We start from the raw sequence: 14,215 nt of genomic DNA, 5'->3' as shown, positions 1-14,215 counted from the left end.
TAGAGAGGAGTTGTGAGGAGTTGTGGGCACACACACAGACAGACAGAGTGACACACAGACACAGACAAGGTAGGTCGCGCTGGAAAGCTAATAAATGCTAAATGCTAATCGCCACACACACACAACTCCTGTTGACATGGCTCTGGTTATGAGGACTAGAGGAGTGGAGGAGTGACCGTTAGCAGCAGAACGGTTTTGTTCGCCGCCACTGGGGGGCTGGATGAGAGAACTGACGTGGCGATTTATTAGTGGTAGGATTTATTGCGTGATAAATCCCAGAGATAACTCCGCCCAATTCAAACCTACTGTACAAAACCTTAAAAGACAAATATTTTCAATTTGGATGGAAACTTTTTTCTAATTATTTTTACATGTTTAATAATATGTACATAAGACCCTAAAATACATGGTTAGGAGGCTTTGGTGGATTTGGGTTTCCAGAGGCTTTAATGAGACGCTTCATTAGGGATTACTTACTGTTTTGGATTACTTCCTGTGTCTGTGTCACATGAGGAGACCAGCAGCAGGTCTGAGTCAGTTCATCCCAATGGGAGAAGATCACAGATCATCACAGGTTCTTTTGCTTCATTGTCACCAAAATAAACATGGGAGCCTTTTTATTTTTTTCCCCTCCCCGACAAGAAGCCGATCCTCCAAACAGCCTGACATCAAAAATCAGGAGAAAACCAACTTTATTTGTGACCTGCCTCTGCCTCGGCAACAAACTCAACAGACGATCTCACATCGTCTCTCCTCCATCGGTTCGTTTTGGTTTAACTGCCGCAGGCGACACTTTCCGAGTACAGAAGTTTAAACAATTTATTATTATTACTTCAAAAGTATCCCGAGCAATTTCACTTTTTAACACAATGTCACTTTCTCGCTTTAGCTCTCCATCTTTTAATATTGCATTGTGGTTTTATTGATGACGTCCAGTCCAATTGCCTTCAGGATTAATAAAGTTGTGTTGTAGGTTTTCAGGGAATTCATATATGAAACAATAAATTTAGAATTTAAAGTAAGATAAAACTGGTATTTTCTTATTGAATAACACTGTTACAGAGAGTATCATTAGACTGAAATGATCTGGCACTTGATCTTTTAACAGATAAAAACAAGCTGCAAAAATAAGGCACAAATTCAAACTGTATCTAGTGTTGTTGTGTCTTGACTAAGCGATTACGACCACGTCCGCTTCAGTAACTGGAACTGTAAACCATTTAATTACCACACAAGCTGCATAAAAAGCAGTATTTATACTTATGTTATTATACTTATGTACAGTATTAGCCTTAGAGAGCTCTTTGCAAAAGAATGATTTCCTTTTTCTCTTTTTCTTCTTAAAATAAAAACTCCACATAAGAACTCCAGAGTGTTTCATTTCAGTCCATCAACCAACTAAATCTCTCCCTCTGTGCGTCTGCTCCTTCTCTCACCTCTCCACCCAGGTGGCACCGACATAGTGTCATGTTTCATGGGCCAGAACCCAACAGTTCCAGTGTATCGGGGCGAGATCCAAACAAGAAACCTCGCCATGGCTGTGGAAGCCTGGGGCTTTGACGGTAAGTGTGTGCGTGTATGTGTGTCCGTGTGTGTGTGTGATACTGAGTGGTTGAAGTCCTCAGAAGAAGTAGAACATTATTGCTTTTTTTCCCCGCTCTTTCTATTTTTTTTTTCTCCGAAACTCCGAAGCTTTCAGGGGATTTATGTGGCAATCTGCACTGACAACAACAAGGTCTACAGATCCAAGTAGAGATTTTTAAGGAAGTTGCAGGTTTGAGTCCTGGGAGCGACTGAAAGAGGGAAAAAAAAGAAATTAATGAGCAAAAATTAATCATAAGCAAATTTTTAAAAAGCTGCTGAGATGCCCTTGAGCAAACTTCCCATCTGCCTCTGGAGCTGCTCGGTAGCTTACCAGAACAAGACGGTGGTTATACTTGGTTGCTCCCATATGGGGGGGGGGGACGTGCCTGTACCTGTGTGTTGGCGAGAATGTGAAGCTAGCCATGGCTGAAAGAGTGGGACAGTAATTAGTGAACGTTTCCTGAATAAATACAGGTACACACTTCAGGAAAACTATTTTTTTTTCATTAAAAGTCAAAAAAGAGTGATTTTTTTTCTTTTTTTTTATCTTGCTGGGAGTCTTCAAAGCCCTCTGTTTTTCTCATTGATTTCAGTCCCTTGTTCCCCCAGCTCCCAATCCCTGCTGTGGGCTGCACTGGCGCGTCTCCACCACCTCAAAGGAGAGTGGATTGAGGGATAATTTAAAGGCAGTTTTGTAGGAAGAGCTTGGGATTATTTTAGTTGGTCTCTAAGCCTATAACACCATCCTGAGGGAGGAGGTGAGGGCTGTGTGAAACCACACACAAAAGACTATCAGGTTCTGTGAGTGTGGGATACATTACCTGGTGATTTTTTTTTTTTGTTGTTTTGCTTTTTTATCTGAGATTGATTTATACTGTATCTGTGGAGGTGTGTGTTTGTCTTGGATGTGTATCCAGGTGGATGTGTGTGTGTTGCAGCAAAGTACATCTGAAGCTTCTAACTTTATTTTGTTCCCGTTTGTGTGTGTGTGTGTGTGGACAGGTAAGCCTGTATGGGGAGAGAGTGGGGAGCTTGTCTGCTCCAAGCCGATCCCCTGCCAGCCAACACACTTCTGGAACGATGAGAATGGGAGCAAATACCACAAAGCGTACTTTTCTACATATCCTGGTATGTACAGTACACAAAGCTGCTAATGCAAACGTCGAATGCAGCACACATGTAAACAAACAAACCAGAGAGAAAAGAAAAGGATGACAGTATGACAGTATGACAGACTGCCCTGTCGTAGATATTGCATAAACCCTTACCCAGGGTTCCTACGCAAGTATGGAAAGTATGGAAAAGTATGGAGTTTGATTTTATACATTTCCAGGTCTGGAAAAGTATGGAAAATGGAAACTATTGTATGGAAATGTATATATCTTAATACTTATCTGGGTTTGGTCTTATCTGACTTAAATTGGGCTAATGATTTTGCTGTTGTACCTACTGTAGATACAATAATTTGGTGACATAATGGCATACAAATTCAGAATAATGAAAACAAATGATGAATTGCATGATGTATTTACATGATACGCATCCATTTACTCAAATGTCACAAATTATTTGAATTTTTTTACCGAGAAGTCTTGAAATTAGGGTCTGGAAAAAGTATGGATGTTTGAAATTTCAAATGTGTAGGAACCCTGTAAAACCTTAAATTCTACTTTTCTACTCCTGCTTTTAACATTATAGGTCTTAAATAAGTTTTTCATTATTGTTTTACCATTGATTATTATCATTGCAAAACATTTCTGCAAAAATCAAACCCTGTGCTTGCCACTTGTTTCTCTCCAGGCGTGTGGGCTCATGGCGACTACTGTAAAATCAACCCAAAGACAGGAGGCATCGTCATGCTGGGCAGGAGGTCGGTCATTTGCTCTCTCTCTCGCTCTGGGAGCTGCTTCAGTGTTGAAATAATAAAAAACGGTTTAATCACTGTGATTGCAACTGATTTGTTTATTTAGAGTATTATGCAAATGGCCAGGTTTAAATGTTATCCATCCAGATTGCTAATATTAAACATTAGATGATTATCTTTTAAAAAATGTTGTCTATTTGAAGAGAATAGAAGGTTTTTTTTGTTTTTTTTTTGTGCTGCGTTATGCTGCTCAGAAAGCCTGGCTGCCTCTATCGACTCTCAGGCTGTTTTACGGCACCGTATGAGATTGCTTTATATCAAAGCAATCTCATACGTGTGCGGTTAGACATCCTTGCAGTGACTGACACTAAAGTTCTGAATGTTGAACTTCTTGTTTCTTCTGCAGCGACGGCACGTTGAACCCCAACGGAGTCCGATTTGGCAGCTCGGAGATCTATAACATTGGTGAGTCTTGAACGTAGCAGGTGGAGCAGACTGTGGGTGGAAGAGAGGAGGGAAAAAAAGAGAGAGAGACGACAAAATCATTGCAGTCATAACTACACATTATTGAGCATTAGTTCAGTATCATACTTAAATGATCATTTATGAAGTATAACTCCACCTACATAGACACAGTTATAAATGTTGAACTCTGGATTATTGATCTCATCTATAATGTGTTTAATTACTGTATTTTCATACTTATTGATCATGTATTATATGATATTAGATTATGTTTTATGCTGCACTCACACATACAGTGATTTGTTTTGTTATCTTTTTAGTAGCACAACACAGTGTTGGGTGATGACTTTATAAAGAATTTATTAATGATTAACTGAGCCATTGTAAGTGTGTGCGCCTGTTTCTAAAGTTTGTTAACAATAGCACAATTTCTTCAACACATACACAGTGTTTCTGTATAGTTTTAAAGTTAAAGTCTCACTCCTCTCAAACTCTGCCTACATCAACCTCACCTTTTCCTTTTTCTCTCCTCCTCCACCTCTCACCTCCTCCTCTTTCCTCCCCTCTCTCATCTTCTCCCCTCCTTTTTGATTTGCCTCCTCGTCCTCTAATCTGCCCTCTCTCTCTCTCTCTCTCTCCTCTGCCCCTCACCCTTTGCAGTGGAGGCGTTCGAGGAAGTGTCAGACAGCCTTTGCGTCCCTCAGTACAACGCCGACGGAGAGGAGCGGGTTATTCTGTTCTTAAAGATGGCCCCCGGTAAACCCTTCTCCGCCGAGTTGGTGGCGAAGATTAAAAGCGCCATTAGAAAAGCTCTGTCCGCCCGACACGTCCCCGCGCTGCTGCTGGAGACCAGAGACATTCCTGTAAGAGAAATAGGAATATAAATCAGATATGAACAAAGCTGTCAGATTATCCTGTTACAATGGCTGCACCTGCAAAAGTCAATTTCTGCTTAGACTTGATGGCGCCTTTTCCTCATCCCTCTGCAGTACACCATCAGCGGGAAGAAGGTGGAGGTGGCCGTGAAGCAGGTGATCGCCGGACGGGAGGTGGCGCAGAGAGGAGCCTTCTCCAACCCGGACTCGCTGGATCTCTACAAGAACATTCCTGAACTGCAGAACTATTAGAGATGAGGCTTCACAGAGGAGCCGGAGATAAGGAGCCACCTGACGAAGAGTTCATCTTAGTTTTTAAAATTAACTTCATTCAGATTTACTGGAACAGGGGGAGGGGACGGTGAAAAGTGCAGCGCAGAAAGACGCCCTGAGCTTTTATACGGGGCATTAATATTATGTATATATGTCAAAATGATGCAAAATTGGTACGAATAGTTTGCGTATATAATAATAATACAATAAAAAGTCTGTGGTACCAGGCAGACGAGGGACCTTATAAACCTGGGGTGTAACTGCTCTGTAGTCTAGTTTACAAACAAAGTGGTCAAGCAGCCGCTCTTGTCGTTCAGGCGCGCAAATACTGTAGATGTTGAACTGGATTCTGCTTTTTGGGTGTTAACGTGACGTGCTTGGCATCCGCTCGTACTCCAAAGCCACACAACCCACAACGGAGGGGTGAAATTTTTGGGGGCGTTAGGCGCTTTACAGTCCGATCGCTATCAGCCAGCGAAGAACCAAATCTCTCTGAGTCACCTGCTGTAACCGTGGTGCTGGTTCTGAGTAGGAAGCGCACACATACACTTATACACACACTTATTTGGGATAAACACCTCAGCTTTGGCTCATACAGTATCACCATATTATTGTTATGTGGTGTGTGTCGCTTTATTAAATGTATATATATGAATGATATTATTATATATATATATATGAACTTAAATATATATATATAGAAGGATTTTTGTGTGTCATAACACGTCACAAGATCAAGTTTAAACGAACCAGAGACTCCAGATAAAACAAAACTAACTGAACATTTGCCCTGGACACAAACTAAACTGAACTAAACACTTACCAACCTCTTGTTGTGTCACATGATCAGTCCTAAAACATCATCTGACCACGTAACGCTGCTTCCATTTCATTCCATCCAAGTTCTCTTCAATGGAAAGTTTTTAAACCCCTTATTTCAGAAACTAGTCTACAAACAGGTCAGTCAAGATCAAGTGTGAACTGAAAGTGAGCGAATGTTCCTATCACCACAAAAGCCTGTATCGATTAGTTCCATATCGATAAGTCTATGTTTGTCATAACTGTAGGAAAAATGTGTTCTCCTCAAGATAGCTGCAGCAGCACAGCCTCGGTTATTTCTTTTTTTTTGCTTTGTACATGGGAATTATTTATTTGAAATGTCCTCATGCTGTGTGATGAAGCCTGAAGGCTAATTAATGTCGTTAAAGATGAACTGCAGCGGTTTTTGGTCACTAGTGGCACCACTGGGCAACTCGGGTTTAATGATAACAAAAACACTAAATTGCTGGGGTGTTTCATTTCATGTCGGGAGAGAAAAAACAAACAACACGGACCTGACCAGAATGTGAATGTGTGGAGAAGTCATGGATCTAAATGTCTGATGGAGATTTTAATGTATCTTTTTCTTTTTTCTATACTTTTTGTGATTATTTAATGTAACATGTTTAAAGGTACGAATGTAAAAACAAGTCAACTGGAAAACTCTGCAGTTCATCTTCAATGTCATACTCTGCTTAGATTGAATAAATGTCTTCTTTTAAGGTTGCCATGTGGAGACTTTGACCTCTGGAAGTGCTACAGTACAGAGCTAATGTACAACCCATGTTGTATTTGCATTCAGGATACAGAAGACAGACATGTCCATATTCCTGCCAATGGTGTCACACTAACAGCTTTTTAAGCGTTTTCGAGGTTAGACGTGATCTCATGATGTTTTTGTTTTTTTGTTTTTAGCCCTAAAAGATGCGCACAGTGCTTTTTTGGTGAGCAACATGTAAAAGGCTGAACATGCAGAGGTTCTCTAACGCAGACAGGGATCATGGTTTGATAACTGTACACGTTGCACTTTAGTACTATATATGTGGCATTGTTCATGGTTGAAATCTAGTGATGGATCATCTAGTTTTCCCGTGCTGTAGTACAGTATGCATGCACGTTACGCAGTTATTTCTTTTCTACAGTTATATTTGATAAGCCAGGAGTTTGCAGTTCTGTAATTCAGGGTGTGTCACATGTAAATAGTAAAGTGACTGTATTTGGTTCTTCCATGTCCACCTTCAGTAAATCTGGAAATGCATTTTTTTTCTTTTTTTTTAATCATAATTATTATTACTACTACTTTGGGGTGTCAGCAGCACCATGATGAGGGTCACTGTCTGGACGTGAACCTGCACACCTCGGCTTTGTTCTGTCAGAGTTTATTGAGGGTGATATTTTGCATCAGAAACTGAGCCAGTCTTGTATCTGGGGAGATTTTGTTGCATTTCCTGGTTGACAGCTGTCACCTGCCCAATAAAGTCAAGTCAGTGTGAGAGCAAAAGCTCAAACAAATAACGAGTGTTCCCAAGTTTCAGCCTTTAATACCCGTCACAGATTTACAGCATCTGCATCTACACTGTTTCCCTGAGACAAACAGGGAGTCACTTTATCCTATGCATGCTGGACACATGCACAGGAGTTTGTTAGAAATTACTTTTTCTTTTCTTTCTTTCTTTCTTTCTTTCTTTCTTTCTTTCTTTCTTTCTTTCTTTCTTTCTTTTCTTTTTTTTTTTTACAGTTTACTTTTGAATTCTTACACGACGACCACCAGCAACTCAAAAGTCCATTAATTTTCATCAACATTTTCACTGATACTCATGTGTCTATAGCTTCACCTGTACTGCAGGTGCCATCGCCATAAACAGCCAATAACATGCTATTACTAAATCAGTACTGGTGCTACAGGTAGCAGCTTGTGATGTCACCTCAGCATGTGGACGTCTGCTAGGGTGAATAATAAAAGAAGTGACAGCCTGGTGGAATAACAGAAAAGAGAGAGAGTGTGTTTGAGTAAATGCCTCTTTATGTGTTTTTCTCTGTGTTTTGTTGAGTGTGTGGAAGCCAGTCATTTTGACAGACGTCTACTTGAGAAATAAACTTGGCAGTTTTAAAACTCCCTCTAACCTTTATGAGTGTGAGCGCTCAGACCTGCCAGTCAGCCGAACTTCAAAACATAACAGAGCAAAATATAAAAATAGAGACTTTGGTTAGAGTCCAGTTCGAGTCCAGTTCCTCAGTGCAAAAAGTCTCACTAATCAGTGTCTTAGTATTTTCTAAATCTATTTCTAACATTAGAAAATGTTTTGTTGGCGTCGTGTCAATCTGGTTGAGACATAGCAGGGTGACAAAAATTGAGCAACTGTTGACAAATGGAAAAGCTGAAGTGTTTACCAAATTCCAAATAATAACCATCTGATGAACGTGAATGATAAGTGCCGTGCAGCCACCCCACGGAGGCTGCCTGTTGGGATTCATCCCACTTGTCTCATAACAGAGCACGTCACAAACCAGAAAATGATTTGACTCGATCGCACTTAGAGCGGCTGACAGTTAATTTACTCAGTTTAATCAATTTAACTGTAAATGGAAGCTGCACAGGCTAATTACAAACAGTTTATTTAAAGTTATTTTGTTATAAAAGTGACCTGTGGTGCTAAGAGAAAAGCTTGACTTCCACACAACACTTAAAGTGACTGGATTGGACTGTGATTGATTTGAATCAGTGTTTTATGAAACGACTTGAAAGTGCCATTACTTTTCATTACTCAATTATAAAAAAAAACATTTTAGTTTGCGTAGATTAAAAGCAAACTAGAGGAATCATAATTTTGTCATGTATCTGTTTCTGAAACCTCAGCTGTCTGTCGTTTTTCTTATGTAAAGACACTAGAAAATCTAAATCTGACGGCAGCCAATCAATAAATCATTTATCCTACAGGTAACTTCATTATCCCAAGCTGACTTCTTCAAATTTCCTGCTTTGTCAGACCGGCAGGCAGCAGCACTAAACTAAAAGATGTTGCATTTGACACAAGGGACAAAAAAAATGCAACAGCTGGTTGCACATGGGCAGCCAGAGAGTGAAACTGCCCCAGAGTCAAAGGTCGTCAAGGTCGTCTACTGACTCCTGGCTGATGACTCTATTGGCAACGATTTACAATGACTGTGTCCAAAATCACTCCCGATTCCCTAGGGAGATTTTGTAGAGCTCTCAGAACAGTTAAAGTATCCCTTAATACATTGTAAAAAGTTGTGTTCGATCGGTCATTCACCAAACAATAGTACCATCATGCATTGCACAGAGCAATCGACCCAAGTGTCTGGAAGTGCTTTTTCATTCTATCAATGAACTCGCTGTAGAAATGGAGAGCCCCAGATGTTGAGCACGGGTCGCCCAATGAATGAGTTTGGACAATTAAGGTAGCTACTTTACTTTACCGTAACCCTTAAGTCTTTGTTGAAAGTCAATAATGAACCTTCAAGTTGTTTGGTGTTTGCCTCGATAAATGAGGGATTATGTGTCTGACTGCTCCAAGAAATCACTGCTCCATTCAAACAAATCTCCAAACACAATACAATATTTTAAGCAGAGTGGCAAAATGACATTAAATCTTAGCAAACAGGTTTGTCTAGAAGATTAATATGATGAGTGATGACTTTTAGGAGTGTCGGTAAATTGTACATTTTGTCATCTTTGCAAGATTTTTGTCTTGTTTTTATGCTAAGCTCAGCAAGGCTAAACTAACTGGCTGCTGGCCCCAGCAAGAACTTTAGTGAACAGATGTGAAAAATGGTGTCACATGAAATTGTCACTAATGGTGCTATAATGTACAAACCCACCTCTATGATAAGTAATGAATGTTAATGAAGGGATTATTCTGTGGTTGGTTTTGATTTTTTTTGTTTTTTTCCAATTGCAGCCTCTAGAGGCCATTAAAGGAACTGTATATTCACACACCTTTGCAGTTCCCTAACCGCTGCAATGTGGTTGGTGGTGAGACTGTGTAATGTAGGACACACTATGCTCACTTCAAGTTCTGATGAATTCATTACCTGCTCCTCATTTATCCTCCGATTCAGGAGTTGGAAACCTTCCCACTTCCCAGATGAGTTATTGTTCCTTTCTTTTGTATCCTATCTTCCATGTCCCCAATTATCCTCAGGTGACAGTACACTCACTGAAGCCCGCTCCCTCCCGCTCCCTCCCGCTCCCTCCCGCTCACCCCCATAGGAGACTTGTTAAGTCTAAACTGGTTCCCAGAGAGACTTTCTCCAGAAAGGTTGATCACAACATCAATAAAGGAGCCTCTACGAGCTTTACCTCTGTGCTGGCGTCGTGCTGGCAGGAATGTGGCAGAGACATGTTTAATCTTGAAGTGAGAATGAAGCATGTCACCCTCTCGCTGTCGTTTTTCAATCCAAGGTGTGGAAAGAAGAAGCTTCTGTTTGAGTCTGGTCAAAGGGAACGGGATCACCACAGGGAGTTGAGGAGGAAGGGAGAGCTTTATTTGTTCTACATGTTTTTATTCAATCTAGCAGGAATTAACCACGTGGGGATACAGTGACTGGGGGTCAACAGTTACTTGCAGGGAATGAGGGAGTATCGCTGTGTTGGATGTGAGGTAGCTCACGGTGCTGTACATGGTAGACAGAGTTATTCTTCTCTAATAATCTTCATCTAATAATGGTGCCATACCATCAGGGCCATTGTATAGGGGAGAAAGGTGATGATAATTCTAGGGGCCCAGCACCCAGTAGGGCCCACAAAAAAACCCAGTAGTCTAATCTTTGTATGACTGATTTATTCTGCATAAGACCCTGACTAATACTCATAGTAATGCTGCATTAGCATCAAAACAAAGAAGGCTAAATAAAAAATGATAATACATACGTAGTCTAAGAAAAAAAAAGGAAAAGTCAGGGGGTAGGGGCCCACTTTAGTGTACTTTAAGGGGGCCCAGAATTCCTAGCAACGGCCCTGCATACCATGAACAAGTCTCTGCCGACCTAAAGTCCTCAGCTCGGTCCAGACTGAAACATCTCAGTGATCAATTGATGGATGCTCATTGTCCCTAGAGGATGATGTGTGTGTGTTGACGTTGGTGATCTATGACCCCCATGAATCTGGTATTTTATATTTTTTGGGAGGGGTGGCTATAAACGTTCCTGTGCCATTCAAGATGAACTGTATATCACCTTTAGCTCGTTGGAATTCATTTATGTCTGTAAATCTTCAATAGTAAGATTTTCCCATTTATCAGACAAAAGAGAGGTTGTTCTTTTTGTACTCCAGAAGCATCACTAGGTGTTGGTATGACGTCTCTTATCATCATTTCAATGCAACCTCTGTCAAAGAGTGGAGCAAATATATCATGTTTTGAATTAAAGTATAGATGTAATCATAAAAACCATTGTTTCAACAAGCTGTTTTGCAGTATTGGTGGACTTCAGCAACATAAACAACCATTTTACAACACTTACCTCTCAGCACTCTTATTGACATAGTAGAAACCATTGCTTTTGGAGAAATTTTCATTTTCATTTTTATCGGCAAATGGTCTGAAAAGTTTGTCAAGTAGTACTTGTTTTAGTGCCACTAAGTAAATGTTATCTGTCCATCTGAACAACATTAGCATGTTTGTGTTGATCGTGGGCATGTTAGTGTTTAATTTAAAGCACCACTGTGTAGTTTTTTGTTATGAATTACAAAATATAATTAATGCAACACACAAACATGCTTTGTTATGTTTTGTGATTACAAGCAGATAGTGGTGCATATTACATAACTGTATATCAGATACTCAGTGATCAAAATAAAGTAGGTAACAACCAATCTGCTTTGTGTTTGAGCCCCACAGGAGCTCACTGACAGGGGCTCTTATTTCATAACACTGTCAACAATTTGTTTGAGATGAACCACCCCTCCCCTTCCACTCTGTCGTATAATTCTTTCAAATACCCTTCAAGCAAATGTGGTCATTCAATTGACTTTGACATGAGCAGCAGCTTAAAGGAAAAGAATCTCCACTGAGACTTGCGCTCGTGCAGTGGGGACCAAATTGAGTCGAGCAGATGTGCAAATTGCTATCATACATTTTCGGATCCCTCGATATCGTTGCACCGGTAAACAATGTGTTTGTGTCTCCTGGAATGGCAATTGTGACTTTTATAAACCATTAACTTGGTGCTGTAATAGGAGGTAAATATAAATCTGACAGATATCATCTGGGAAGCTTTATGCAGAGTCATTTGTTTTAACAGAGTAACGGTGTAATTGTCTACATTGGACCACTGGTGCAGGTTTCCATCTTATGAGTCAGCATTATCAGTGCCCTGTTCACTTTTCAAATAAGGTAAATAAGTTATAAGATATATCTAGATTCAGTAATTACATGTGTATACATGTGAAGTAAAATATACTTTATCATGTCTAATTAGTTCTTGACTATGTCAACTTTTTTCCTACAATTGTTTTTACTTTTTACATGACCTTTTGATTCGATGAACTCTGTTACTCTCATTCAATTCGTTTTTTTTATTTCTAAATCTTTATGGCCTATGGCTTATTAGCACTTTCCAGGCACATCTGTTTTATTTCTAGTGTCTACTTTTATGCCATTATATACTTGTGCAAATAAAAATTTAAGCCGTTGTACATCCTACCACCAGTCTGTAGTGAAATAAAAATCTGCTTCTTCCAGGCCTCCTAAAATAATCAATTACACAAAATCTATTTTTCCTTGAGTTATTCAGTCTATAAAGTCTTATTGTCTTAAAGCAACTGGAAAATCAGTTAGCACATTGACAATATTTTAACCCAACATGAGGTGTTTTCAGCAGATAAAGAGATAAAGTTGGTTCTACTACAGTATTTGACACACTGGAGATGTTTGCAGTGTTAAATAGATGGATAGATAAATAAATAAATATATCCATAGCTGCCAAAGTTGATAAACTTCACATTTAAAGGGCACTTTTCAATTGGTTGTCATGAGTTGGCAGCTTGATAAGGTGTCTGACCCCAAACTGTTCAAAAAACTAAACAAAGATTCATTCTATGCTGGAGATCTCCCAGATGTGAGTGTCTATAACAGACTGTATGAGCCACAGTGATATGGATAGTTTCCACCTAGTGCACAGTGTGGTCTAATGCTCTTTACATGTCACCACTTCATCCATTTGTTCAGAATGTCAATGAGGAAATATAAAGAGCACAGACGGGGGGTCGGGGGCTGGAGATGAAAAGCTCGGCAGACAGAAAATGCCAAATATTGATGGAGCCTTACCTGCTCTGTCTGGTCATTATGATGGATCAGTGAAATATGGAGCGCTCCTGAGACGACAATAAATCGATTATTTTACTCTCAGGATGCTGTTTCGGTTTACAGTAGTTGTGTGGAGAGATAATTTCTCTGACACAGGGAAACAGTGTAAGAAATAGTGAAGTTTCAGATAATGTAGATGTGGTTGCTACGTGTCATGTGATTTGAGTTTCGATAATTCAAGGATGCACAATTGAATCAGAGCAACGCCGTGCATAATTAGCTGATTTGTTTCGAAGTATGAAGGAGTGTGGAAATGTTGCGTCCTGTTTGCAGACAGTCCCACATAGAGACACTATATATGAGCACTAGTATTACATGATAAACAAATAACAGCAAACAAGGCTCTCACAAATTGATAACCTTAAGGGTAATTGATTTTTTTCTCTCCAATGCAGAGGAGAAAATGTCAGGCCACAGTTAAAACAACAGAGGGAGAGAACTGATCTGTGAAAGTGTTAAGAAGCTCAGCACACTGCTGTGAAAACCTGGAAAATAATAAAGCTCATGCTTGTTTTATCTACTAAATAAATTCCACAAGTCTGCTTTTCATGAAAAGCTGTGGTACAGAAATATTGCTCCTCAGAAAAGGACCAAAGACCAAGAGTGAATACAGATAATATGTTAAATATTCAAATATATCACCCGTCATTTTAATTGGGCTAATGTAACGTATATCCTTCATTTAATGTGGAAAAGAGGGATCTACTGTATGTTATTTTGTGGTTTTAGAAAAAGAAGAAATCTTAATGGAAGTGAAAAATTCAGTTTGACCTTTGACCTGTAGCCTACATGTCTACCATCCAGTGATTGCACCTCGTTGGAGCACACCTGCTGTAAGTTACCTCATCTGCCCTTCAGTAAAAATAAAACCTGCTCACCTTCTTTTCCCTTTGCCTGCCTTATCATGATCCAATTCCCTGCTTCGTCTGTCATACACGTTACCTGTTCTGCCTGCCTCTTACAGAAGACCTCTTTTGATCATCATCACAGGAAAATTAGCTTTTACCCCA

The 14,215-nt window shown here is 39.8% G+C and overlaps 1 protein-coding gene across 1 annotated transcript in view; it reads left to right on the top strand.

Annotated features, from left to right (window-relative positions):
- The window catches only part of aacs (acetoacetyl-CoA synthetase), a 41,265-nt gene extending 35,674 nt beyond the window's left edge, over positions 1 to 5,591 (top strand). Inside the window, exons 13-18 of the mRNA XM_085785989.1 lie at positions 1,449 to 1,562; positions 2,587 to 2,712; positions 3,385 to 3,454; positions 3,855 to 3,913; positions 4,574 to 4,776; positions 4,903 to 5,591. Of these exons, the coding sequence (XP_085642115.1) occupies positions 1,449 to 1,562; positions 2,587 to 2,712; positions 3,385 to 3,454; positions 3,855 to 3,913; positions 4,574 to 4,776; positions 4,903 to 5,040 (710 nt within the window). The 3' untranslated portion in view covers positions 5,041 to 5,591. The remainder of the gene's footprint in view (positions 1 to 1,448; positions 1,563 to 2,586; positions 2,713 to 3,384; positions 3,455 to 3,854; positions 3,914 to 4,573; positions 4,777 to 4,902) is intronic.
- The last annotated feature ends 8,624 nt before the right edge of the window (positions 5,592 to 14,215 follow it).

The sequence above is a fragment of the Trachurus japonicus genome, chromosome 9 (genome assembly GCF_045865225.1).
Source record: "Trachurus japonicus isolate A0001 chromosome 9, Traja_1.0".
In the NCBI taxonomy this organism is placed as follows: domain Eukaryota; kingdom Metazoa; phylum Chordata; class Actinopteri; order Carangiformes; family Carangidae; genus Trachurus; species Trachurus japonicus.
This window is presented reverse-complemented; position numbering and strand designations above follow the sequence as displayed.